The 24,565-nt window shown below is 45.6% G+C and overlaps 1 protein-coding gene across 1 annotated transcript in view; it reads left to right on the top strand.

Annotated features, from left to right (window-relative positions):
• Positions 1 to 24,565, top strand: part of SHISAL2B (shisa like 2B) — a 137,494-nt gene that overhangs the window by 60,900 nt on the left and 52,029 nt on the right. The window contains exon 2 of the mRNA XM_073680246.1: positions 10,683 to 10,840. Coding sequence (XP_073536347.1) covers positions 10,683 to 10,840 — 158 coding nt within the window. The remainder of the gene's footprint in view (positions 1 to 10,682; positions 10,841 to 24,565) is intronic.

Below are 24,565 nucleotides of genomic sequence, written 5' to 3'. Positions count from 1 at the left end.
AAAAAAAAGAAGAAGCAATATCACCCTCACCAAACCCCTACAGCTTCAATTCTAGTGTTTAATGTGTTCCCTGCTTGTCTCTACCTCCCGGTCAAATATGGAAAAAACACCAGAAATGTTAGTAAATACCCACTCAATCACTGGCCACAGCAGTCACCCACTTTAGCTAGTGATTGGCTGAGCCAGCATTTCCTGTTATATCAAGTATGTCAAGATAACACCAGTTGGGATAGAGTAAGCTTTGGAATAGTCCTTTAAAAATTATTAATTTTATCAATGTATTTATAGTAGAAGATTCCTTGTATAGGGTAGATTGTAAAAAGAACATAAACTCTGGATATAAGGATGTGATAGAACACATGCACTTGCTGTCACTGTACGGCAGCATTCTCCTTTATGTTCTGAGGTTTAAAACCCATAAAGACAGTCCTAGGGCTCAGTCAGACATCAGTTTATCTTATAAGAGTGCTATCCATGTTTTTCACAGATTTCACTCATTCGTATGATAGTGACGCGCCCCCTGGGCCATGCTGTGCTCGGTAGCCGGGCCGGTCGTTGCTGGGGGATGTCACGGTGACCCAGGGTGGTCAATTAAAGGGAAAGTGAAAGGGGAATAAAGTTTTTAAAGATAATGTTCGTGACGCCACCCGTGGTATGCAGCTATATGGGGCCGCCGCTGCAGTGCAGATCCACTGGAGCTGATGGTGACGCAGCAGAGTTGGTTCAGCTCTCCACAGGTAGAGCTAAGCTCCAGGGCAGGAAATGATATATTGTATGAGGTACATGTTGCTTGTGCTGTGTAGTGCAGGGCAGGTGATGGTGCAGCAATTATTCCAGGACACAGTGGGGTGCAGTCTTCAGGTTTTACTCACAGTTGTTCAAGACTCCAGGCTACAGTTACCGATCTGTAACCACCCACGTCGTCCTGTGTCCTCCGGGGTAGCTGTAGCTGTACACTTAAAATGCACATTTTCATTTCAGACACAAAAGAGGGGCCGGGGTTGCACTACCAACACATATATAGATATCAATGGGGGTGCGACGTCATGTAGAGAAAAGAGGCATGATAGTGTAAGAAAAAAAGACACTACATAGGGACGAGCACACCTCCAATAGAGAAAATAGCAAACATTTTTTTATTGAACAACACATTTTAAAATCATTTTAAAACGACATAAACATGGCATATATGCTGTCCCCCATATGACAGGTATTAATGACACTCAAATATTTACACCCCAAAGTGTTCAACTAACAAATGATAGCTGACATGGATAATTCCCAGATGATAAGGGATGTAATATTTGAACACTCCCAGCAATGCACATACAAGACAAGATATACTGTCAAATAATAGCTGTAAAATGCAATTATCAAAAAACGTCCACAAAGGCAGAAGGCAATATTACCATACACTGCTCAAAAAAATAAAGGGAACACTTAAACAACAGAATATAACTCCAAGCAAATCAAACTTCTGTGAAATCAAACTGTCCGCTTAGGAAGAAACACTGATTGACAATCAATTTCACATGCTGTTGTGCAAATTGAGACAAAGGAATAGGAGGCACAGCAAGATATGAGAGGGGTGCTAAGGGCAGCCTGTGTGATGCATATAGCGTAAGAAGAGAAAAAGCCACAGGTACATAGAGCCAAGCACACCCAAATATTTGTATTACAAAAATATATAATATTTTATTGAACAAACATTTGACAAAAGATCATATAGACCACACAAAAGGATATTAAAAGCATTTAGAAGAGAAAAAAGCCAAGAGACATGTGAGGGAATAGTAACCCAAAACATGCACCAACAGGTACGCAATAAATATTGATATCAATGATTATTCAAGACGTATAATATACTGACCAAAAAATAGGCGATTAATAGCCCAAAATACAAATATACATGATCATAAGATACAATGAAAGATAACTATAAGGTGCCATGATATATAAGGTATTAATAAAGTGCAGAATGCAAGATATGGTATATATAATAACATCACCAAAACATCCTGATCATGAGATTGATCATAAACACCATATATACAAAAATTCAAAATTTCAACATGATTAATATAGGATCTTCAAAAGACCATGGTATAACCCATAAATCTAAGACCAATACGCGGGAGGATAATCATCCTCAGTGATAAATAAGACCCAGAATCAGAAAGGGAGATTATGGAAGAGAACCATAAGACAAAAAGAGTAATGGACAATAGGAGTATAAGATGATCCTTCTGGAGCGGCCACAATATAATTATTTAATTAGAAAACCATTAAAGGAATGGTCCTCATTGATGCCATTAAGTGCCACGGAGTTCAAGGTGTAATTCCACCTCGACTCCATTTTAAGGAGTTGATTAGAGTAATCACTGCATCGTGGATTGGGCAAGATTTTTTGAAGGCCAAACACCCGTAGTCCATGGGGTGTGCCACCATGATTTTTTAGAAAATGTGTCGCCACTGTAGTAATCTTTTTGCCCTTTTGTAAAGCCTGCTTGGCTAGGTTAATGTTGGAAATATGTTTTTGGATTCTCTTACGTAGTTCCTGACTCGTTTGCCCTACCTAAACCATAGAGCAGGGACATATTAATGCATAAATCACAAATTGAGTTTTACAATTTATGTAATTTCTAAGATGTGTAATAGTTTGGTCAAGAGGATTAATAAACACCTTGGTAGGCTGCATGAAAGGGCAAATTGAGCACTTGCCGCAGGGGTAAGAACCCCTGAGACGTATGCCCGAAGAAGTCGTAATAGTTGGTCGTTTGTAGTGACTTCTGACCAATTTGTCAGCCAAATTTGGAGCACGTTTAGCTGTGAGAAGTGGTCTTTCAGAGATAATATTTGATAAGCGATGGTCCGTAGTAAGTATACTCCAATGTCGTTGAAGCATTTGGTAAACTCGAGACCATTGATTATTGAAAGTAGTAGTAAGTCTTATGCAGTTGTCACTGTCACGCACAACAGGATTTAACAAAGAATCATGTGACCTGGTAGAAACCTTACATCGAGCCTTAGTGATTACTGATCGAGGATAGCCACGTTGTCTAAACCGAGTGACCAAATTGTTTTCCTCCATTTTGAAAGAATCTGGACATGAACAGTTCCTCTTGGCCCTTGTAAACTGGCCACCCGGAATTCCGTTTTTCCAAGACTTGGGATGAAAACTCCGATAATGCAGCAGGCTATTCATTGCTGTCTTCTTTCTATACAGCTCAGTAGTGATGAAACCATCAACCATGGCAATTTTAAGATCTAGGAAGTCAACTGAAATAGATGAAATTTCAAAAGTTAGATGAATATTTAGAGGATTGTTATTAAGTCCCTCAATAAAAGATTCAGCCTCTTGTTTGGTTCCTGTCCATGCTGTTGTGCAAATGGAATAGACAATAGATGGAAATTATTGGCAATTATCAAGACACACTCAATAAAGGAGTGGTTCTGCGGGTGGGGACCACAGACCAGATCTCAGTACCAATGCTTTCTGGCTGATGTTTTGGTCACTTTTGAATGTTGGTTGTGCTCTCACACTCGTGGTAGCATGAGACGGACTCTACAACCCACAGAAGTTGCTCAGGTAGTGCAGCTCATTGAGGGTGGCACATCAATGAGAGCTGTGGCAAGAAGGTTTGCTGTGTCTGTCAGCGTAGTGTCCAGAGGCTGGAGACAGGCCAGTACACCATGAGACGTGGAGGGGGCCGTAGGAGGGCAACAACCCAGCAGCAGGACCGCTACCTCCGCCTTTGTGCAAGGAGGAGCAGGAGGAGCACTGCCAGAGCCCTGCAAAATGACCTCCAGCAGGCCACAAATGTGCATGTGTCTGCACAAATGGTTAGAAACTCTGTGAGGGTGGTATGAGGGTCCGACATCCACAGATGGGGGTTGTGCTCATAGCCCAACACCGTGCAGCATGCTTGGCATTTGCCACAGAACACCAGGATTGGCAAAGTCGCCACTGGAGTCCTGTGCTCTTCACAGATGAAAGCAGGTTCACACTGATCACATGTGACAGACATGACAGAGTCTGGAGACGCCGTGGAGAGCGATCTGCTGCCTGCAACATCCTTCAGCATGACCGGTTTGGCAGTGGGTCAGTAATGGTGTGGGGTGGCATTTCTTTGGAGGGCCATACAGCCCTCCATGTGCTCGCCAAAGGTAGCCTGACTGCCATTAGATACCGAGATGAGATCCTCAGACTGTTAGAACCTTGCTCTTAGGTTTTTTCCTTTGCTGGTCACATGACCTTGTTGGCCTATTTAATCCTGCTCCGCCCTTCTGGCTTTGCTGGACTTCATTGTATATCTACTTTCTAGCTAGCCTGTGCTCTGTGTCTTGCTCTGTTAGTTTGCTTGGTTTACTGACCTCTATGTTCTTTATATTTTGTTTGTTCGTCTGTCTGCTACTATTTCTGTTAGGAGGTGTCCCATGTTCCTCCCAGTCCTTAGTACTTGTAGGGATTCCTCCCCCACATCTATAGGTCTTCGTACAGACTAGCTTAGGACTTTAGCAGGTCTGATCGCAGGATCAGGTTCCCTGTTACATCGTAGGGATTCAGCTGAGTTCTATCGTAGGGACAGATCTCCTCTCTTTCCTTAGCTCTGGTAGCAGAACATAACAGTAAGTCCAGCCAGCAAATTCTCTAAGGAAAGATTTTTCTGTTCCATCATGGTGTCGGTTCAGGATTTGGCTCATCGCCTGCAGGGACTCTCTCTGGAAGTGGCCGAGCTCCGTCAGCACGTGAGTAACTGTTCTGGAGCACATTTCTTGGAGCCTAAGGTATGTTTGCCGGATTTATTTTTTGGTGAACATCGAGAATTTTTTTCATTTAAAAATGCTTGCTTATTGTATTTTCGTTTGAGACCCAAGTCCTCTGGGGATGAATCCCAGCGCGTAGGGTTCATAATGTCACTTTTGCGCAAAGAGCCTCAGGAGTGGGCCTTTTCTTTGCAACCTAGTGATACATGCTTCAGATCAGTGGATAGTTTTTTTTCTGCTTTAGGACTATTATATGATGATCCTGACCGTGTCGCATCAGCTGAAACTGAGTTGAGACGTTTAAAACAAGGATCAGGTAATGTCGAAAAATATTGTACACATTTTCGTCGTTGGTCCACTCAAACAGGGTGGAACGATTCTGCTCTGAAAAGTCTATTTCTTGCTGGGCTCAGTGAAAGGGTTAAAGACCTGCTAATTGCTTATCCTACACCTGAGGATTTGCAACAGGCTATGCAATTAGCTATACGGGTGGATAGAAGACTGCGTGCTAGGGTTAATGAGAGCAAATCCTCTGCTATGTCAGTTTCTGGTTATGATAATGTGTGTACTAACAGTGGTGAACCGATGGAGATTGGATCGGTGGCACCTCGCTCTCAAGAAAAAGACCGTCGTTTTTCGAAAGGCTTGTGTTTCTATTGCGGAAAATCTGGTCATTTGATTAAAGGCTGTGAGCTTCGTATGAAGAAAGAAAAAAAAATGGTCAGTCATGCCCGTATTGCCTGTTTAAATTCCAAGGGTGTATTTTTAGCTGCTTCCACGATTGCTCAGGAAAAATTAATGGAATTTCGGGTGTTTGTTGATTGCGGGTCTACACTGAATGTAATTGATGGGGGATTCGTGGAAAAACTCAATTTAAAACCTGAACCTTTATCATCCCCCATTGCTGTGGTTTCTGTGGATGGCTCCCCTTTGAAGAATATTACTCTCAAGGTCTGTGAATTTCCTCTCACTATTAATGGTGTTCACCATGAGAAATTGGATTTGGTAGTGTTGAATAACTTGCCTTCTCCAGTAATATTGGGATTGCCCTGGTTAAAATGTCACAATCCTGTACTGGATTGGTCTACCAGTGAAATTAAATCCTGGAGCCATAAATGTTATGACAAGTGTTGTAACGGGCGTATTGCAGCTTTGGATAGGGGAGAATTGCCTGTTCCTATTCAGGATTTTTGGAGAGTTTTTTCTGAGAAGGAATCGCAGGTTTTGCCTCCCCATAGAGACTATGATTGTTCTATTGAATTTGTCCCTGGAGCGACTCTTCCTAAAAGTCGTTTATTTAACCTTACTATTCCTGAGAGGAAGGCTTTGGAGGAATACATACAGACAAGTTTGGCCGCCGGTCACATTAGGCCCTCTAAGTCTCCTGTGGCGGTTGGATTTTTTTTTGTAAAAAAAAAGGACGGCGGTTTACGTCCTTGTCTGGATTTTCGTGAGATTAACAAAATTACGGTACGCAATCCTTACCCACTGCCATTGATTCCTGATCTGTTTAACCAGTTATTGGGGGCCAAGTGGTTCTCTAAAATTGACCTTAAGGGGGCATACAATCTGTTGCGCATGAAGGAGGGTGATGAATGGAAGACTGCTTTTAACACTCCTGTGGGTCATTTTGAGAATCTGGTTATGCCTTTTGGTCTTACTAATGCTCCTGCATTTTTTCAGAATCTGATTAATGACATCCTTAGACCTTTGATCGGTAAAAATGTGGTTGTGTATTTGGATGACATTTTGATTTATTCGCCAGATCTGGAGTCTCATTGGCGGAGCGTGCGTGAGGTATTACAGTTATTAATGGACAATTCGCTTTATGCTAAGCTGGAGAAATGTGAGTTCGCTGTACAGAGAATTAGTTTTTTGGGCTACATTATCTCCAGCAAAGGTTTTGAGATGGATCCGGTTAAGGTTCAGGCTGTGCAGGAATGGCCTAGGCCTATTGGTTTGAAATCGATACAGAGGTTTTTGGGTTTCGCCAATTACTATAGAAAATTCATAAAAAATTTTTCTAGTATTGTCAAACCTCTGACTGATCTCACCAGGAAAGGTGCTGATGCTGTTCAGTGGTCTTCTGAGGCCATTGAAGCTTTTGTGTATCTCAAGGAGAGGTTCACCTCTGCTCCCATCCTTATGCAGCCTGATGTTACTAGGCCGTTTTTGGTTGAGGTTGATGCTTCCTCTGTGGGGGTTGGCGCAGTATTGTCTCAGGATAACGGGGATGGATTACATCCCTGTGCCTTTTTTTCAAAAAAATTTTCGGAGACTGAATTGAATTACGATATTGGTAATCGGGAATTATTGGCTATTAAACTCGCATTTGAACACTGGCGCCACTTCTTGGAAGGTGCGGAATTTCCCGTTCAGGTTCTTACGGATCATAAAAATCTGATATATCTTGATGCTGCCAAGCGCCTGAATGCCCGTCAGGCTAGGTGGGCACTGTTTTTCTCGCGGTTTAATTTCTCCGTTACTTACATCCCTGGTACTAAGAATGTTAAGGCGGATGCCTTGTCTCGCAGTTTTTCTCCCATAGTCGGTGCTGAGAAAGAGGAAAACATTTTACAAGAAGGTGTTGTGATAGCTGCTTTAGACTCCGTTTTGGAAGATGAGATTCTTAAAGCTCAGGAGAATGCCCCATCTAACACTCCTCATGGGAGGTTGTTTGTGCCTGGGACCTTTAGGAGAGATTTGTTTGTTGAGTGTCACGAATCTCGGTTGGCAGGTCATCCCGGAATCTCTGAGACCAAGAGACTGGTGGGTCGCAGTTTTTGGTGGCCTGGATGGCAGAAGGAAGTCATTAAGTGGGTACGCCAATGTACTGTATGTGCTAGATCTAAGTCCTCACATACTCCTGCTGCGGGGTTGCTTTGTCCTTTGGAGGTCCCCAGTGCTCCTTGGACACATTTGGCTATGGACTTTATAACTGACCTTCCCCCCTCTGAGGGTTTTACTGTCATCTGGGTGGTCGTGGACCGTTTTAGTAAGATGTGTCACTTGGTTCCCTTCATCAAACTGCCCTGCGCTAAAACTCTCGCTAAGGCCTTTGTCAAGGAAATTGTCAGACTTCATGGCGTTCCTACTGACATTGTTTCTGATAGGGGTCCTCAGTTCGTGGCTCGTTTTTGGCGTGCCTTTTGTGACAGGTTGGGAATTCATTTGTCGTTTTCGTCCGGATATCATCCTGAATCTAATGGCCAGACAGAAAGGAAAAACCAGGATGTTGAGCAGTTCTTGCGTTGTTTTGTGGCAGACAATCAAGAGGGGTGGTCTGAGTTTCTGCCACTTGCCGAATTTGCTCTGAACAATCATACATCTTCTTCTGCTGGTTGTTCGCCTTTTTTTTGTTGTTCTGGGAGACATCCGTCGTTTGGGTCGTTCTCCAAGTTGGGATCTGCCGTGCCTGAGGAGGAGAATTTTTCCGGTGATTTGGAAAGAGTTTGGACGGATGTGCGTGGTAATCTTCAGGAGGCCAACAGAAAATCTAAAGACTACTTTGATAGGAAACGACAGGAGGTTTTGTTCGCTGTTGGTGACATGGTTTGGTTGTCCTCTAGGAATCTGCGGTTGAGGATTCCTTCTAAGAAATTGGGTCCCAAGTTTGTAGGGCCCTTTAAGGTGCTTCAGGTTGTCAACCAATCTGCTGTTAGGTTGGAGGTTCCTACCTCCTGGAGAATTAATCCGGTCTTTCATGTCTCTCTGTTAAAAAAAGCTGTTGTGTCGGATGGTGACACCTCTGCCTCTGTTCCTCCGGTGGTGGAGGACGGGGAATATGAAATTTCTCGCATCCTTGACTCTAGACGGTATAGAGGTAGTTTGCAGTATCTTGTGGCCTGGAAAGGTTTCGGACCCGAGGATAACTCTTGGGTGAGGTCAGATGATGTTTCCGCGTCCAGACTTATCAGAGCGTTTCACAGGAGATTTCCTGATAAGCCTGGTCCTAGGGGATCCGGAGGATCCTCTTAGAAGGGGGGGTACTGTTAGAACCTTGCTCTTAGGTTTTTTCCTTTGCTGGTCACATGACCTTGTTGGCCTATTTAATCCTGCTCCGCCCTTCTGGCTTTGCTGGACTTCATTGTATATCTACTTTCTAGCTAGCCTGTGCTCTGTGTCTTGCTCTGTTAGTTTGCTTGGTTTACTGACCTCTATGTTCTTTATATTTTGTTTGTTCGTCTGTCTGCTACTATTTCTGTTAGGAGGTGTCCCATGTTCTTCCCAGTCCTTAGTACTTGTAGGGATTCCTCCCCCACATCTATAGGTCTTCGTACAGACTAACTTAGGACTTTAGCAGGTCTGATCGCAGGATCAGGTTCCCTGTTACATCGTAGGGATTCAGCTGAGTTCTATCGTAGGGACAGATCTCCTCTTTTTCCTTAGATCTGGTAGCAGAACATAACACAGACCCCTTGTGAGACCATATGCTGGTGCGGTTGGCCCTGGGTTCCTCCTAATGCAGGACAATGCCAAACCTCATGTGGCTGGAGTGTGTCAGCAGTTCCTGCAAGATGAAGGCATTGAAGCTATGGACTGGTCCGCCCGTTCCCCAGACCTGAATCCGATTGAGCACATCTGGGACATCATGTCTCGCTCCATCCACCAATGTCACGTTGCACCACAGACTGTCCAGGAGTTGGCGGATGCTTTAGTCCAGGTCTGGGAGGAGATCCCACAGGAGACCATCCGCAACCTCATCAGGAGCATGCCCAGGAGTTGTGGGGAGGTCATACAGGTACGTGGAGGCCACACACAATACTGAACCTCATTTTGACTTGTTTTAAGGACATTGCATCAAAGTTGGATCAGCCTGTAGTGTGTTTTTCCACTTTAATTTTGGGGGTGGCTCCAAATCCAGGCCTCCATTGGTTAATAAATTTGATTTCCATTGATGTTTTTTGTGTGATTTTGTTGTCCGCACATTCAACTTTGTACAGAGCAAAGTATTCAATGAGAATATTTCATTCATTCAGATCTAGGATGTGTTATTTGAGTGTATTTGAGCAGTGTATATAGAGCAATAAATATATCCCAGTAAGTGGGAACCCCTACCAAACGTCCACAAAGGCAGGAAGCAATATCGACATATATAGATTAATAAATATATCACAATAAGTGAGAACCCCTATCAAATGGACATGGGAGAAAGGTAAGGCTCATATGGTAGAATAAACTGCCCAGGAGAAGATATATGGAAGTATCATGATTACAAATCAAACCACCAACCTGGTGTAATAGGTCTGGAAATAATAAAGAATATCCAGAGATAAATAAAGCTAAAGGATCTCAGACAGTCTATCTCCCAAGGGGCTGTATGGAACAAGTCTCCTGACTAGACAGTAAGTAATTACCTACAGTAACAGCTTACATGAAGGGGGGGGGCCTGAATGGCGCCAGGGGGAACACTGGGAGAACTCCACGCGTATCGCCGTGACCCACACGGCTTCATCAGGGGAATGACTGCAGGCAACAACCATAGTTCAGCTTGTATTTCAGCTCTGTACTGCCTAGTTTTCACAAACTCTCTTGCTGAGAAGTGTAGGGAAGTAAAGCTCTACAAGAAACCAGCTAACAAGGGTGTAAATACACACAAGCAACTATACTAATTTAGCTGGCACAGCCATGCCAGCCAATGGCAGAAAGACTTTGCTTCAAAATCATGTGGCCATTAGCCATTGGGGTGCACAGTGGCTGTAGTTGTTCCTAATCCCCCCTTCTTACTCTCACACTCACTATTTTAGATTGACGGAGAGTTGGAGCCATACTAACAAGACCATATTTCAGCATAGAAGTTAGATAAGAACAGGTTTCTCTTTTCTAACGTACACTAAATTACCTTTACTCTTTTGGGTCTTTAAATTTTCTCCTGGGCTATACACTAACACATTATCTCATGTGCTCTCTTTCAGTATAGGAGCTCTTATCGGACTGGCGATTGCAGCATTGGTTTTACTAGCATTTGTAGTCAGTGTATGCGTCCTGTGCTATTTATTTCTGTACACAAAACCACAGAGGATAGAGTCGGGATTAAAGCTTCAACATTCTGGATCATCATCATCACATAGAGGTAAGTACAACTTGAATTTATACAAAAAAAAAACATCCATAGCAAAACTGTTACTTGATTAATATAAGCAAAAATTATGCAAATTTCCCATAGGAATTTGCTTTCTCAAGGAAGTTGTGTCAAGTCAAACTGTTTTACATATAACTGAAATGCTCATGTTGTGGAAATATGAAAATACCTGGAGAACTAATTACCATATTATTACCTATCTTACATACATTATCATTAAATTTCTTTTTAATTGGCTATAAGTCGTAATATCTTTATTCTTAATCAAATCTACTGTCCTCAAGCTGTAAACAATGCAGCCATGCCTTAGCCCATGGATGGCCTCCTTCAACCCTCTCCACATCCATCATGTTAGCTCCATGCACAGAACTTCTACCATCTTGAGGACCTAGAGCAGAGGTTCCCAACCTTTCTGAGCTTGAGAGCCACATTAAGCTATGAAAGAGGTTCACAAGCCACATTCAGCTCTGAGAGAAGGTCGAGAGCCACATCCAGCTCCTGCCCCACTCAAAGTAGTGACACCCAGAGAACCCTATTACCGGTATAATGACAGCCAAAGCTTTCCCACAAAAAACACACCTAGGCAGTATGCCAAGCTCCATGGTTTCCAATCTTACCTCCATTCAGATCTACTGTTCTGTGACGGGCTACATACAAAAGTCAACATGTAGAGATCTACTATTAATAGATGTTTTCTACACCTGGTGCTAATGCACCAAGCTGGCAGACAGCTGCAAGCCACACATCATGGGCTTGTGAGCCACATGTGGTTTTCAAGCTACAGGTTGGGAACTCCTGACCTAAAGGGACACCACCACTCTCCCTGACTAAGTCATTTCTTCTGATCCACCCTGCCAGCATTTTTGAGTTATTCTTCTAGATGTCATTACTTATATGGATTATGCATATACTTCTTAACTTGAGTAACACACCTATTGATTTGTTGGGGTCCGAGTCCTAAGGAAACAGTTTTTGAGCTCAGTAGTAAGTCTATGAGTCCGTGCACCACTTTTGGTTATACAGTATTTCTACCGTGGTTAGAGCCATGGATGAAGGTCTTGGGACTGTTTAAGTGGCTATAACATTCTAAAAAGTTTTGTGTTTAGTTACACTTTAAAACTTAACTCAGTTGACAAATAAGTCTGATACAACCTTTTTAATTAACTAGTCAGGCTGCGTGGCCACTATGCGTTTTTCAAACAGTTTTGCCGCGGAATTTCCGCAGCGAAAACGCTTGGTAATACGTGCCCCATGATCCTCAATGATAATCCGCATGTGCTGTGCACATGCTGCGGAAATTTCCACTGTGGATTATCATTGCGTAAAAATCCGCAGCATTTCCATTATTTTTGCGGAAATGCGGCATAATTGCCGCCATTGACTTGCATTGAATCACTTAATATCTGCATGAGTACATGCACACATGCGGATATTAACCGATTTAATGTGCAGATAGTACCCGGGTCTGGAGAAGAGGAGACTCTCCTCCAGACCCGGGTACCATAGTACCTGTTAAAAAAAAGAATTTAAAATAAAAAATATACATTATACTCATCTTCTGATGGCCCCCGGTCTCCTGTACGGTACGTCCTGGCTCCCCGGCGGCTCGCGATGGTGTAAAAGGACCTTCCATGACGTCATTTAGTCATGTGACAGGTCACGCGACCGCTGATGTCATGGAAGGTCCTTTTACATTACCGGTACCCGCTACGGAGCCAGCAGTGACGCCGGGAGCAGAGCGGGGGCCATCAGAAGGTGAGTATAAGGTTATTTTTTATTTTAATTCTTTTTTTACTTACAGGTACTATGGTAGTAGTCTCCTCTTCTCCAGACCTGGGTACCATCCGTGCATTAATCGCATAAGATCCGCATGACTACATGTAGTCATGCGGATCTTATGCAATCTAATGCAAGTCAATGGCGTCAATTTTGCAGTGAAATCGCACTAGAATTGGTCTTGCTGCGGGTTTTACCGCAATGCGAATTCGCAGCGGAAATTTCCACATGATGTGCACAGCACATGCGGATTTGCATTGCAGTAAATGGCAGACCTATTACAAGCGATTTTAATGCGTTTTCGCAGCGAAAATATGCAGCAAAAATGCATTAAAATCGCTTCGTGTGCACATAGCCTAAGGCATTAAAGGGAATCCTTCACCCCCTGGGACCTATCAGACTGCTAATATGGGCATACAGGTGATAGAAATGTGAATCTATACTTATCTGTATGTCCCATATTAGCGGTCTTGTGGCTGTGAAATTGCTTTTTATTACTCATGGGTTACGCTGATTTCCCGTCCGGGGGACGGGAAGAAATCCCGCCTACTTGTTTAATTAAAATATTTCTCCCCTCCCCTGCACGTCACAGTGCCCTGTGACGTGCAGTTCCCATGGCCGGATTCCGAGCCTGCGCAATTCACCTGTTATTTCCATGCTGTCTGTGTACAAGTGTAGAGTAGGGATCTAGTGTGCAGCCATCGGGAAGTCAGAGTGACTCGCCGGCACCTGCGCACAAGTTTCCTGCTCAGCTAAATGGCAGCACAATACCAAGGAGGGAAGACATCAGCAATAATCCCAACTTTTGCTGCCCATCAATAAAGAATGGTTGTAAGACCATTTTAACATAATTTTGAGTCCATCATTCTGCAGCAGCCGCAACACATTAAATGGGGCTACATTTTGGAATCCTGTTCAATATGTTTACATCCATCCACCGCCAGAGCAAAAACAGCATATCGATGGGGTTTCCATGTGTCAGACTGTAAACAGGTGATTGGATGCAACAGCGCAATTTTTCACACGCTGCTTCGGTATTTGTCTTCATTTTAGTTAATAATGATAGTGTGTAATTTGTCATGTGTTGTTGTTCCTCTGAGGTTGTTTTTATTTCATTTTAAGACCTTCTAATGACCGGATGTTATTTTTTAAATTATTATTATGTTCTGATATGTCAAACCCAAAAAAATTAAAAGGTTGTGTACTTAGTTTTTATAATGACTGTGTATATATTTGTCATATGTGTAGGAGCTTTTTATGAACATACACATAAATGTGATGCCAGTATACTTAAAGGGAGTCTGTCAGCATAGAATGACTATTCAACCAAGTACAGATGCTCGGTGATTTAGGGTGGGGCCAATCATTTAAATCCACCTTCTCACCTGCTTGTTTTCCCACTATCTCCAACGTTCTCTGGCCATATGAAGTGTAACGGGATGGGTGATTGAATCACTGTGCCATGGTGCGAGGAGAGCCCGGAGGGGCGTAACTAGGGACCTCACCAAATCCGACCTTGGATGTACGGCGGCTTGACGACTCCTTGACGAGGAAGGTGGACCAGGTGCTACTGACCTTGGGTGGATGGCAGCTGACCCCCAAGGGACAGGAGGCAGGCGCAGGCTGGCACGGCTGATGGACAGGCAGGCTGGCACGGCTGATGGACACACAGGCAGGCACGGTTGGTAGACAGGCAGGGCTGGTAGACAGACAGGCGGGCATGGCTGGTAGGCAGACGGGTACGGCTTGTAGGCAAGCAGGCACGGCTGATAGACAGGATGGCGGGCCCAGCTGATAGACAGGTAAGTAAATGGAGATAAATACACTGGAACCTAAGAATTAACAAGAGTGTTAGAAAACAAAATTGCAACGTTGCACAGGCACCTCCATGTTGGAGGAGGTGCCTTAAATAGTCAGTGTCTTCCGGCCATTGGCTGGGGACACTTTAGGATAGCGTGCCCCATTAAGAGGTGGGGAGTGCGTGCACCCAAAGCACAGTGCCCAGGAATCTGCACACTGTGCGTATACCTCGGGCAACGACAGCGTGCAAGGAGGACAGAGGAGCAGGACACTCCAGCCGTGGGCCATGGCGGTGAAGGGGTTGGCATCTCTGCCGGGGAAGGGAGGCAGGAGGCAGAGATGCTGGCGCTACATGAAGCCAGAGCTCTTAATCCAAGAAGGGGGGGTTGAGTTAGGGGGAAAACAAGCAAGTTGGAAGGTGAATTTAAATGATTATCCCCACAGCTGGACTTACTTTGAACAGTCATTGTGTGCTAACAGAGTCCCTTTAAAACGGTTTTATCCAAATTCAGGTTGGGGTTCCATGTAGCTTCAAAGGTGCGCTTGCTAATAAGCTTCTTCCTTAAACAGCCTTGATCCCAGTTTTGTTATAATTGTATCCAGTCTAAGCAATAGCCTGAACTTCAGACTGGTACATTGTAGAGATATTGGTACTTTGGCGCTGATGCATCTAGCCCACAAAGGACTGTATAGAATGGATAGTATTCACCATTCACCTGTTTGAGCAGTATATCGTCAGAGGAAAAAAATTGGCCTCTAAAAGTATGCCCATACTAGTCAGGTATGCAGAGGATTCTCCACCTGCGTAATACACTACCAGTATTTGTAAAATCACATCCTCACGCTGTGTGTTTGTCAGCCGCACCATGTCAGTCTATGAATTTCACCTTTTCCACTGCAAAAAGTAAAATTTGCGGTAAAAGCTCAGTGAAATCCAGAATCCGCACAATTTGATGCAAATTTTGCCACTGTGGATTTCACTGTAAAATTTCCACTTCTGAAAATCTGCAGGAGTCAGGTTAAATGCTACGTTCCCATAATGAGATTTTGGTGAGTTTTTGATATTGCAGATTTTCTGCACCATTTCTGCACTTATTGAATAAATTAGGATACTTGCATTTTTTCATTGTGTTTTTCCGCATGCGTTTTTTAACATGTTTTTATCACGTTTTTGACGCTGCGGTTTTTGTCTTTTTGGTGTGTCATGCTTTAAATAAAACTGGTGTCACAAATCATTAGGCGATTCGTGGCAGCTCTGGGTTGCTTGAATTCTAATGTTTTTTTTCCTTTGGTCCAGTCTCTTGCTGGCAATTTTCTTTTGGTTCGAGCAGCCGATGTTGGTTGGTAACTAGTGTTGAGCGAGCATGTATTGTTAACCCTAACAAACAGGCAATCCCTGCATGTGTCACAGGTATTTAACAGATGTGACACATGCAGCCACGGTGACACATCGATGCCGCACATGCCGCAAATACTCGACAAGCACCCGAGCGTGCTCACCGAAAGGGTTAACAATTCATACTCGCTCGTCACCATTGGTAACAACTCCCATCTCCCTTTAAATAGTCACCTAACCATCAGCTGATTGTCGGTTATAGAGTTCATTCTATGCAGACCAGCTAGAGGTGTGGAGTCCTCCTGTGGCTTTGGTGGAGCCGCTCTAGGAGTTCTGTACTCTGCTGCCGTTGTTGGAGTTTTGCTGCAGATTTCAAGTTAAGTTGTTTTTTTTCTTGCTGCCAATCCCTTGTTTGTCATCTTCCCATGTGTTCTTTATCTGCAGTGACAAGGCTAGAATCCTTGTCGGCCAGTGCAGTAGCCAGGGTTTGTTGAGGAGACAGTCAGGGACTAGGCACGTGACGGCGGCGGGGGGGAAGGACCCGAATAGGGTGTTAGGGGAGATTAGTGACAGACAGTTTGGTGTCAGGAGGTGTCCCATCCCTCGCTTCCCTACCGTTATGGCCTCCCTCCCCCCTATATCATCACGTTGTATCAGTGTATTGAGCCATCAGCCAGTCATCCCCATATCCGTCCGTGACAACTGCTTTGTTTTTGATACTTCCTGGTATTTGGCTTTGACAAAACCTTATTGATATAATTATTTTTAAATTACATGCGTTTTGGATGCATTTCCACTGTGGAAATTAAGTAAAAACGTATGTGCATTTTTTACTTGCGAATTCTCCACATCTAATGAAATTTTATGGGAAAAATACGCACATGAAACTCAGAGTACCCGCAAGAGAAATTGTCTTGTTGCAAATTCGAATCATGCACCACAGGTCAATTTATGCTGAGTGAAAAAAAGCGTAGTGGCCATGAGATTTCTATAATTCTCATCCACTTTTTTCTGGAACTGTAAGATAATGCGTTTTTGATGCAGCAAAATTACACAGCGTCAAAAACTCACGAAAAACTCATTGTGGGCACAAAGCCTTAGGTTCCAAGATTAAGTGAACACAAAGGATCACATTGAACCCAAAACCCACATTGTCCTTTGTAAATCTTTGCACTGTTTAATTGACTCTTTATTGGAGCTTGATACTGTGGGTAAAACTACAGCTTACCTGTGTAACCATTATTAATCGCCTATTTGTGGCAAAAACACCTTTCCATCCAGCAAAAAACTGGGAGGGATGAATGTTAAGCAAAGTATTGTGGTAAGACGCCTCACTCGGCCGCTTCCGGAAGTAGACTCAGGAACCGTGTTTTCTCTACAGGTTTTATTATGTGGCATAAAGCCCTGCAGCTCCAGCAAAAATAAACACAGCCTTACTGGCAAAACAACAAAACAAAAAATAAACCATAGCACAGTCTATAGCAGTTTGGGGTTCGCCCACACACATTGTAGTCCCAGATTCCAGATCCTCTGTGAGCTGTGGCCTTCCAGTCTGGAGCCTTTGTCACTCCAAACTCAACAACAGAGAAAAAAATACAGGACTGAACATTGAAACGTTGCTCAGCCACACCCTGAGGTGGAGGTATGGGGAATGACTTCCCTCCCATCTTTACGTCATTCCCATAAAACTGCACCCTTTAAAAGAGTTAACCCCCAGCATATAACATGCTGGCAGAAAGTTTATTGGTTTCAGTTCACACGCGCTAGCAACCTGTGTGACACATACTGTACCTCCCCTCATATATCATACCAGTGACGCTGTCACAAATTCCCCTCCTCTGCCCAAAGCCGGGGGTTTAGGCACCTTCCGATACCAGACAGGGAATTCTAGAAAGGGCATAAGCGTTCCCATGTAACTTCCCAGGCCTATGCTCTACGTGAAAGTTGAAGTCCTGAAGAGCTAGGAACCATCTAGTTACCCTGGTATTTTTACCCCTTTTTTCCCTCAAGCATCTCAACGGGGCATGGTCTGACACCAACTTAAACTTCCGGCCTAGTAGGTAGTATCTCAGTGTATCTACGCCCCACTTTATGGCTAAACACTCTTTTACTACTATTGCATAGTTTTTTTCACAGGACGAAAGCTTCCGGCTCAGATAGAGAATGGGATGTTCTTCCCCATTTATCTCTTGAGAGAGTATGGCTCCCAGACCAACCTCTGAAGCATCTGTCTGGCTCTCAAACTCTTTCTTGAAGTCTGGTGCGACCAGGACCGGCTGTTTACACAGTGCAAGCTTCATCTGTTGGAACGCAGCCTCTGTTTCCTCAGTCCACTTCACCATGGATGATATGGTGCCTATAAACCGCCGGTAATATCCCACCATTCCCAGGAAGGCTGTTGTAACGGGTTTGGGAGGTGGAACCTCTGAGCTACTATACAAAGGGGCAGTCCTTGTAAGGAAGCGGGTGGCTCCCAGGGAAGGCGAGCAGGTAGTCACGGCAAGTGACAGGAACAGTCTCTGGGTAGACGGGCAGGAGGTCACGGCAAGTGACGGGAACAGTCTCTTGACAGGCGGGTGGTCACGGCAAGTGACAGTAGGGTAAGAGTCTCTAGACAGGCAGGTGGTCACGGCAAGTGACAGCAGGGCAAGAGTCTCTAGACAGGCAGGTGGTCACGGCAAGTGACAGCAGGGTAAGAGTCTCTAGACAGGCAGGTGGTCGAGGCAAGTGACAGCAGAGCCTCCAGGTAGGCTAGCAGGCGGGTAACAGGTGAGCGCTCCCAGGTGAGCGGGTAAGAGTCTCTCGGCTGGCTGGCAGGTGGTCACGGCAAGTGACGGCAGAGCCTCTAAGTAGGCTAGCTGGCGGGTAGCAGGTAAGCGCTCCCAGGTGAGCGGGTAAGATTCTCTCGGCTGGCAGGTGATCTCAGGCAGGTATCAGGCGGGTATCAGGCAGGTATCAGGCAGGTGCTTCCTGATCCGCAGGCGGACTGGTCCATAGACAGACTGGCGGATGCAGATAGACAGACTGTTGGACCGCAGGAATGCAAGCAGGTAGACAGAGCTGGAAAGCAGACTGGCAACGGGACCTGAGGGCTGAAGCAGAGGTGAAAGACTTTGCAAAAACTTTGCTCGGGCACCTCCATTTTGGAGGAGGTGCCTTATATATGGGAGCTCCACCGGCAATTGGCCGGGGACTCCTTAGGACGGCGCGAGCCCCTTTAAGAGAGAGGGAGCGCGCGCGCCCTAAGTACAGTGCCCGGGAAGCAGCGAGCGCTGCCAGCAGCGCGGGAAGAGGACGCCGAGGACGGAGCAGGGAGGTGAGAGGAACGGCGTCTCTGCCTAGCAGGAGGCAGGGACGCCGACACTACAGTTGTCACTTGCTTCTTGGAGAGCGGTTGCGGCCAGGTCTGGATTACCTTCCCTTTATTAACTTGCGGCTTTATTTCGCCTCCCCCGACGACATAGCCCAAGTACTTGGCCTCCTCTTTTTCAACCGCGCATTTTTTCAGATTTATTGTAAATCCCGCCTTCCTTACAGCATCCAGAATGGCCTGTAGTTTATGTAGATGACTAGCCCAGTCTGGGCTAAAGACTGCAATGTAATCAAGGTAGGCTGCGGCATACTTCTTATGTGGGGCTAGAATCCAATCCTAAGCCCTCTGGAAGGTGGTTGAGGCCCCCTGTACTCCGAACGGCATCCGAGTATATTGAAAGCACCCATCAGGTGTCGAGAAAGTTGTCTTCTCCTTGGCCGTCTGGGACATGGGGATCTGCCAGCAGCCCTTCATCAGGTCAAGAGTGGTGATGTACCTTGCCAGTCCAAGCCTCTCGATGAGTTCGTCGACGCGGGGCATCGGGTACACGTCACACTTGGACACCTCATTCAGCCGGCGGTAGTCATTACAAAACCTCCACTCTCCGTTGAGTTTTGGCACGAGGACGATTTGGCTCGACCACCCACTCTTTGACTCCTCTATCACCCTGAGGTCTAGCATCCTCTTCACATCGTCGGAGATCACTTCCCGGCATGCTTCCGGAATCCAGTACGGCTTCAGATTCACTCTTACATATGGCTCCGTCAGCACGTCATGCTCTACCACCTGAGTATGCCCCGGCAACTCTGAGAACAACTCCCAATTTTGCTGTAATAGTTCTCGACACTGTTGATTCTGGGTCAGCGATAGAGTCTCTGCTATAGTGACCTCTTCCACCTTGCCTTTGGGAGCGGCTCCCAGGCAAATAGTTTCCACAGGTTCCCAGTCCCACCATGGCTTGAGCAAGTTCATATGGTATATTTGGTGCGGCTTCCTTCAGCCAGGCTGGTGGAATCGGTAGTTCACTTCACTGAGTTTCTCCACTACCTCATATGGGCCTTTCCACTTGGCCAGGAACTTACTTTCGACCGGGGTAATGAAAACCAGAGCGCGATCCCCAGCTGGAACTGTCTCACTCTCACATGGGCTTCCTGCGCCCAGAGGAGATCACTTTCCCCTGTAACTGGGCGACATGTTCGATGATGCTCCAGTGGGGTATGACCTCGGCCTCCCAGGTTTCCTTGGCGATGTCTAGGAGACCCCTTGAATGCCGGCCATATAGAAGCTCGAACGGAGAGAAGCCAGTGAAGGCTTGGGGTACTTCCCTGATGGAAAAATGTAAAAATGGAAGCAGATAGTCCCAGTCTCGACCATCCTTCTCAACGACCTTTTTGAGCATCGCTTTCAGGGTCTTATTGAAGTGCTCCACTAGGCCATCAGTCTGTGGATGGTAAACAGAGGTTCGCAGCTGGGTAATTTGAAGCACTTTACACAGCTCCTTCATCACCTTGCTCATGAATGGGGTTCCTTGGTCCGTCAAGGTTTCCTTCAGCAGGCTGGTCCTGGCAAAGATGTGGACAAGTTCCCGGCTATGCTCCTACTAGACGAGTTCCATAAGGGTACCGCTTCAGGGTACTGGGTCACATAGTCCATGAAGACCAAGATGTATTGGTGGCCCTGGGCCAATTTAACTAAGGGGCCCATGAGCTCCATGGCAATCCTCTCAAAGGGAACCTCTATCACAGGTAGGGGAACTAAGGGACTACGGAAGTTGGAGGTGGGCGCGTTTATCTGGCAGGTGGAGCAGGACCTACAATAGTTTAAGATCTCCCGGTAAGATCCTGGCCAATAAAACCTCCTCACTATTCTCTCCAGAGTTTTTTCAACCCCTAGGTGTCCCCCCAGAATTTGTAAGGGGGCCATATCCAGTACCCTTCGTCTGTATAGCCCAGGCACTAACAGCTGTTCCACTGTCTCACCACCCCTTAGGTTAGCCACCCGATATAGCAACTCCCCCTGAACTGCAAAGTGGGGGAACCTGGTGTCGGCCCCCGGCTCTTGGGGAACCCCATTACATACAGTAACCTGGTCAAACACCCCCTTTAAGGTCAGGTCCCGAACTTGAGCAGTCCCAAAGTTTTCTCCGGACACATCTAACTCAGGGAGGTCGGCCTCCTCGGTCACCGTCTCGCCCTCATCTCCGGCAACGACGAACAGTGGGAACCAATCCACTTGAGACTTTGACGGGGGTTCTTCTCCAGGGACCTGTTTTTTTCCCATGCTACTTAGTCTGGTTCACTTCCCCCACAAGTCCCAAAATAAAGAAAAATCAAGGCCCAGTATGACGGGATGTATCAGGTCCTTAACCACCCCAACCTAGTGAGACTGGGCACCACAGTCTGTTACCACTGTCACTGTGGCCATGGAATAGTGCTTGGCTTCGCCTTGGATGCACCGGACACCCACAGTTTTAGAAGGGATCAACTGGTGGGGAAGCGTAGTTCTGATTAGGGTCACCAGACTCCCAGAGTCCAACAGTCTAAGCACCTTTACTCCATTAATGGACACGTCACATGCCTGCGGGCTCTCACCGGGTCGACAGTCCACGCTGCAGGCTGGATAAGCATAATAGGAACCCCGTCTTCCTAGGCTGCAGTCCATAGGCTCAGGGGATATATGACACCGGGCGGCTACGTGTCCAGGGTTGTGACACCGCCAACAGACTATATCTTTACCAAGAGTCCCTGTGACACCTTCAGTGGGAGTGGGACGCCCCCAGTGGTGGCTCTAGACCCCTTCCATGGTGATCCCGCCCCCTTTTGGGTATCCCAGTATGGAGAAGTGACTATATTCGGTTTCCAGAGAAATTTCTCAACCACGTGGTACCTCTCTAACAGGCCGATGAAGTCATCTGCGTTCTGGGGATCTCCCTGGGCAACCCAAGTCTGTACCGACTTCGGAAGGGAGTGCTCAAATCTATCATTCATCACCCGCTCGACCATCTGGGCCAGAGTGGAGGACTCTGACTGTAACCACTTCTGAACAAGATGCAGTAGGTCAAACATCTGCGAGCGAGGGGGTTTGTCGCTGGCATACGTCCAGTGGTGGACTCGTTGGGCTCTCACTGCCATATTCACTCCCAGGCGTGCTAAGATCTCTGTCTTTAGCTTGGCATATTCCTTGGCATCCTGCAGTGCCAAGTCGTAATATGCCTTTTGGGGTTCATCCGACAAATATGGCGCCATAACCTCTGCTCACTGTTCTCGTGGAAGTCTTTCCCGATCAGCCACCCTCTCAAAGACAGTCAAAAATGCTTCTACATCATCCTCGGGGGTCATCTTCTGCATGGCCCATCTTACCACCTTCCTGACGTGGGAGTCATCAGTCAACCCTGGAGGTGGGGCGGCTGCCCTGCCCTGGATGGCGTCCGCCAGAAGCTGTATATGCTGTTGCTGCTCCTGCTGGTTCTGCTGCTGTGCCTTTTGCTGCAACTGGAACTGTTGCAGCAACAGTTTGGTTGTCTCCTGGTGCTGTTGCTGCATGCTCTGCTGGCTCTGCAGGTTCTGCTGCTTGAACTGCGCCTGCTGTTGCTGTAGCCACTGCTGGAACTGCGCTTGCTGCTGCTGGTGCTACGTTTGTTGCACCAGCTGTGCGTGCAACAGATGCTTAAGCAGGTCCTCCATGCTATTGTACTTCTCTGGCTGGCGGCCTTTACCCAGGACATCCACCGTTCTCTGTGGCAGGTACGTGTGTTCCTGGAATCTTGCCAGCACTCTCACACCAACTGTGGCAAGAAGCCTCACTCGGCGGCTTCCAGAAGTAGACTCTGGAACCGTGTTTTCTCTGCAGGCTTTATTATGTGGCATAAAGCCCTGCAGCTCCAGCAAAAATAAATATAGCCTTACTGGCAAAACAACAAAACAAAAGATAAATCATAGCACAGTCTATAGCAGTGTGGGGTTCACCCACATACATTGTAGTCCCAGCTCCCAGCTCCTCTCTGAGCTGTGGCCTTCCAGTCTGGAGCCTTTGCCACTCCAAACTCAACAACAGAGAAAAAAAACAGGACTGAACATTTAAATGTTGCTTAGCCACACCCTGAAGTGGAGGTATGTGGAATGACTTCCCTCCCATCTTTATGTCATTCCCATAAAACCACACCATTTAAAAGAGTTAACCCCCAGCATATAACATGCTGGCAGAAAGTTTATTGGTTTCAGTTCACACATGCTAGCAACCTGTGTGACACATAACTCCCCTCATATACCATACCAGTGACTCTGTCACAATATATTGGAAAGTTACCGAACTTTACATTGCATATACAGTGGATATAAATAAAGTACACATTGTTACTAAATCACATAGCAGGGAATTGAGAATAAACTTTCATTAGTTTTCTCCAATTTGGAAGACTCATCAGCACGAGTGTGTATCTTACTTTCTAATGAATATATCACTTGGCAATGTCACAGATTTTATATTTCGCTGTTTTCACAGAGCCACATTGACAGGTCTGCAATAAAAAAAGTCAGAAATTCATGTTCAGTTGCTTCTTTTGACATATAAAAGTCAGATGCTAACAGCCCATTGTTCTCAATACATTAACTCTTAACGCACTTGAAGATGATGAAATGCACTTCGCGCGAGGTAGAATCCATATAGAGCTTTTAGAGTTGCCATGCAACATAAGATATTGATGCCTTAAAATGGAGACATGAAGTGGTAGACCATATGTGACTACATCATTTAGAGTCCATTGGGGTGGGGGTTGGACTAAAACACTAATTTTAATTGAAAAAAGTCTCTGGAGTCAAGGATGGTTTCAGCAGCAGGTATATGGAAGCATTTTCAAGGGATGTTTTTGACTGTGTTGTCAAAATGACATAAAAAATTACACTTCAGTACACATGCTTTTAAATGTGTGCTTTGTGTGTCCTGTTTTCACAGGGTTGTGGCTCAATTTGTGGCAAAGCTTCAGGGACCAAATGCATGAATAAAGTAATGGGGTACTTCAAGAATAGGGTCCCTAATAAGAGATGGTTTTGTGTCTTTGAGCTCACTTGTGTAACTAGAGTCTTATGGGCCACAAAGCCAAGTTTGGACCTTTCCCACATGGCTCATCTCCCTTTATTATGCTGGTTACCATTTATGCCCATGTTCCCATGTACAACGAATGTAACTGTATGTTATATGTTATTTACTGTCTAACATGGACCATTCATGGGGTATGTCAAAAGCAAAAGAGAAGTCAAGGATGCTATAGGATTTTTACAGGATGAAAAGGGTGAAGTATAGTGATGAGCGAGAATACTCGCAAGTAATCGGTACTCGGAGCTCGCCGAGTACTTGCGAGATGCTCGGGCGAATGCTCAGGTCCCCTCCCTGCATGTTTGGCGCTCTTTAGAGCCCTTTAGAGCGCCAATCAGCATGCAGGGATTGCCGGCCACTCACTGTAATGCCGCAGCCATGTTGGTTGTGGCATTACAGT

This window comes from Phyllobates terribilis, unplaced genomic scaffold, assembly GCF_046119375.1.
Source record: "Phyllobates terribilis strain yellow unplaced genomic scaffold, ASM4611937v1 Scaffold_1__5_contigs__length_1240528914, whole genome shotgun sequence".
NCBI lineage: Eukaryota > Metazoa > Chordata > Amphibia > Anura > Dendrobatidae > Phyllobates > Phyllobates terribilis.
Note: the sequence above shows the minus strand (reverse complement) of the source record. Positions and strands in the feature narration are given on the sequence as shown.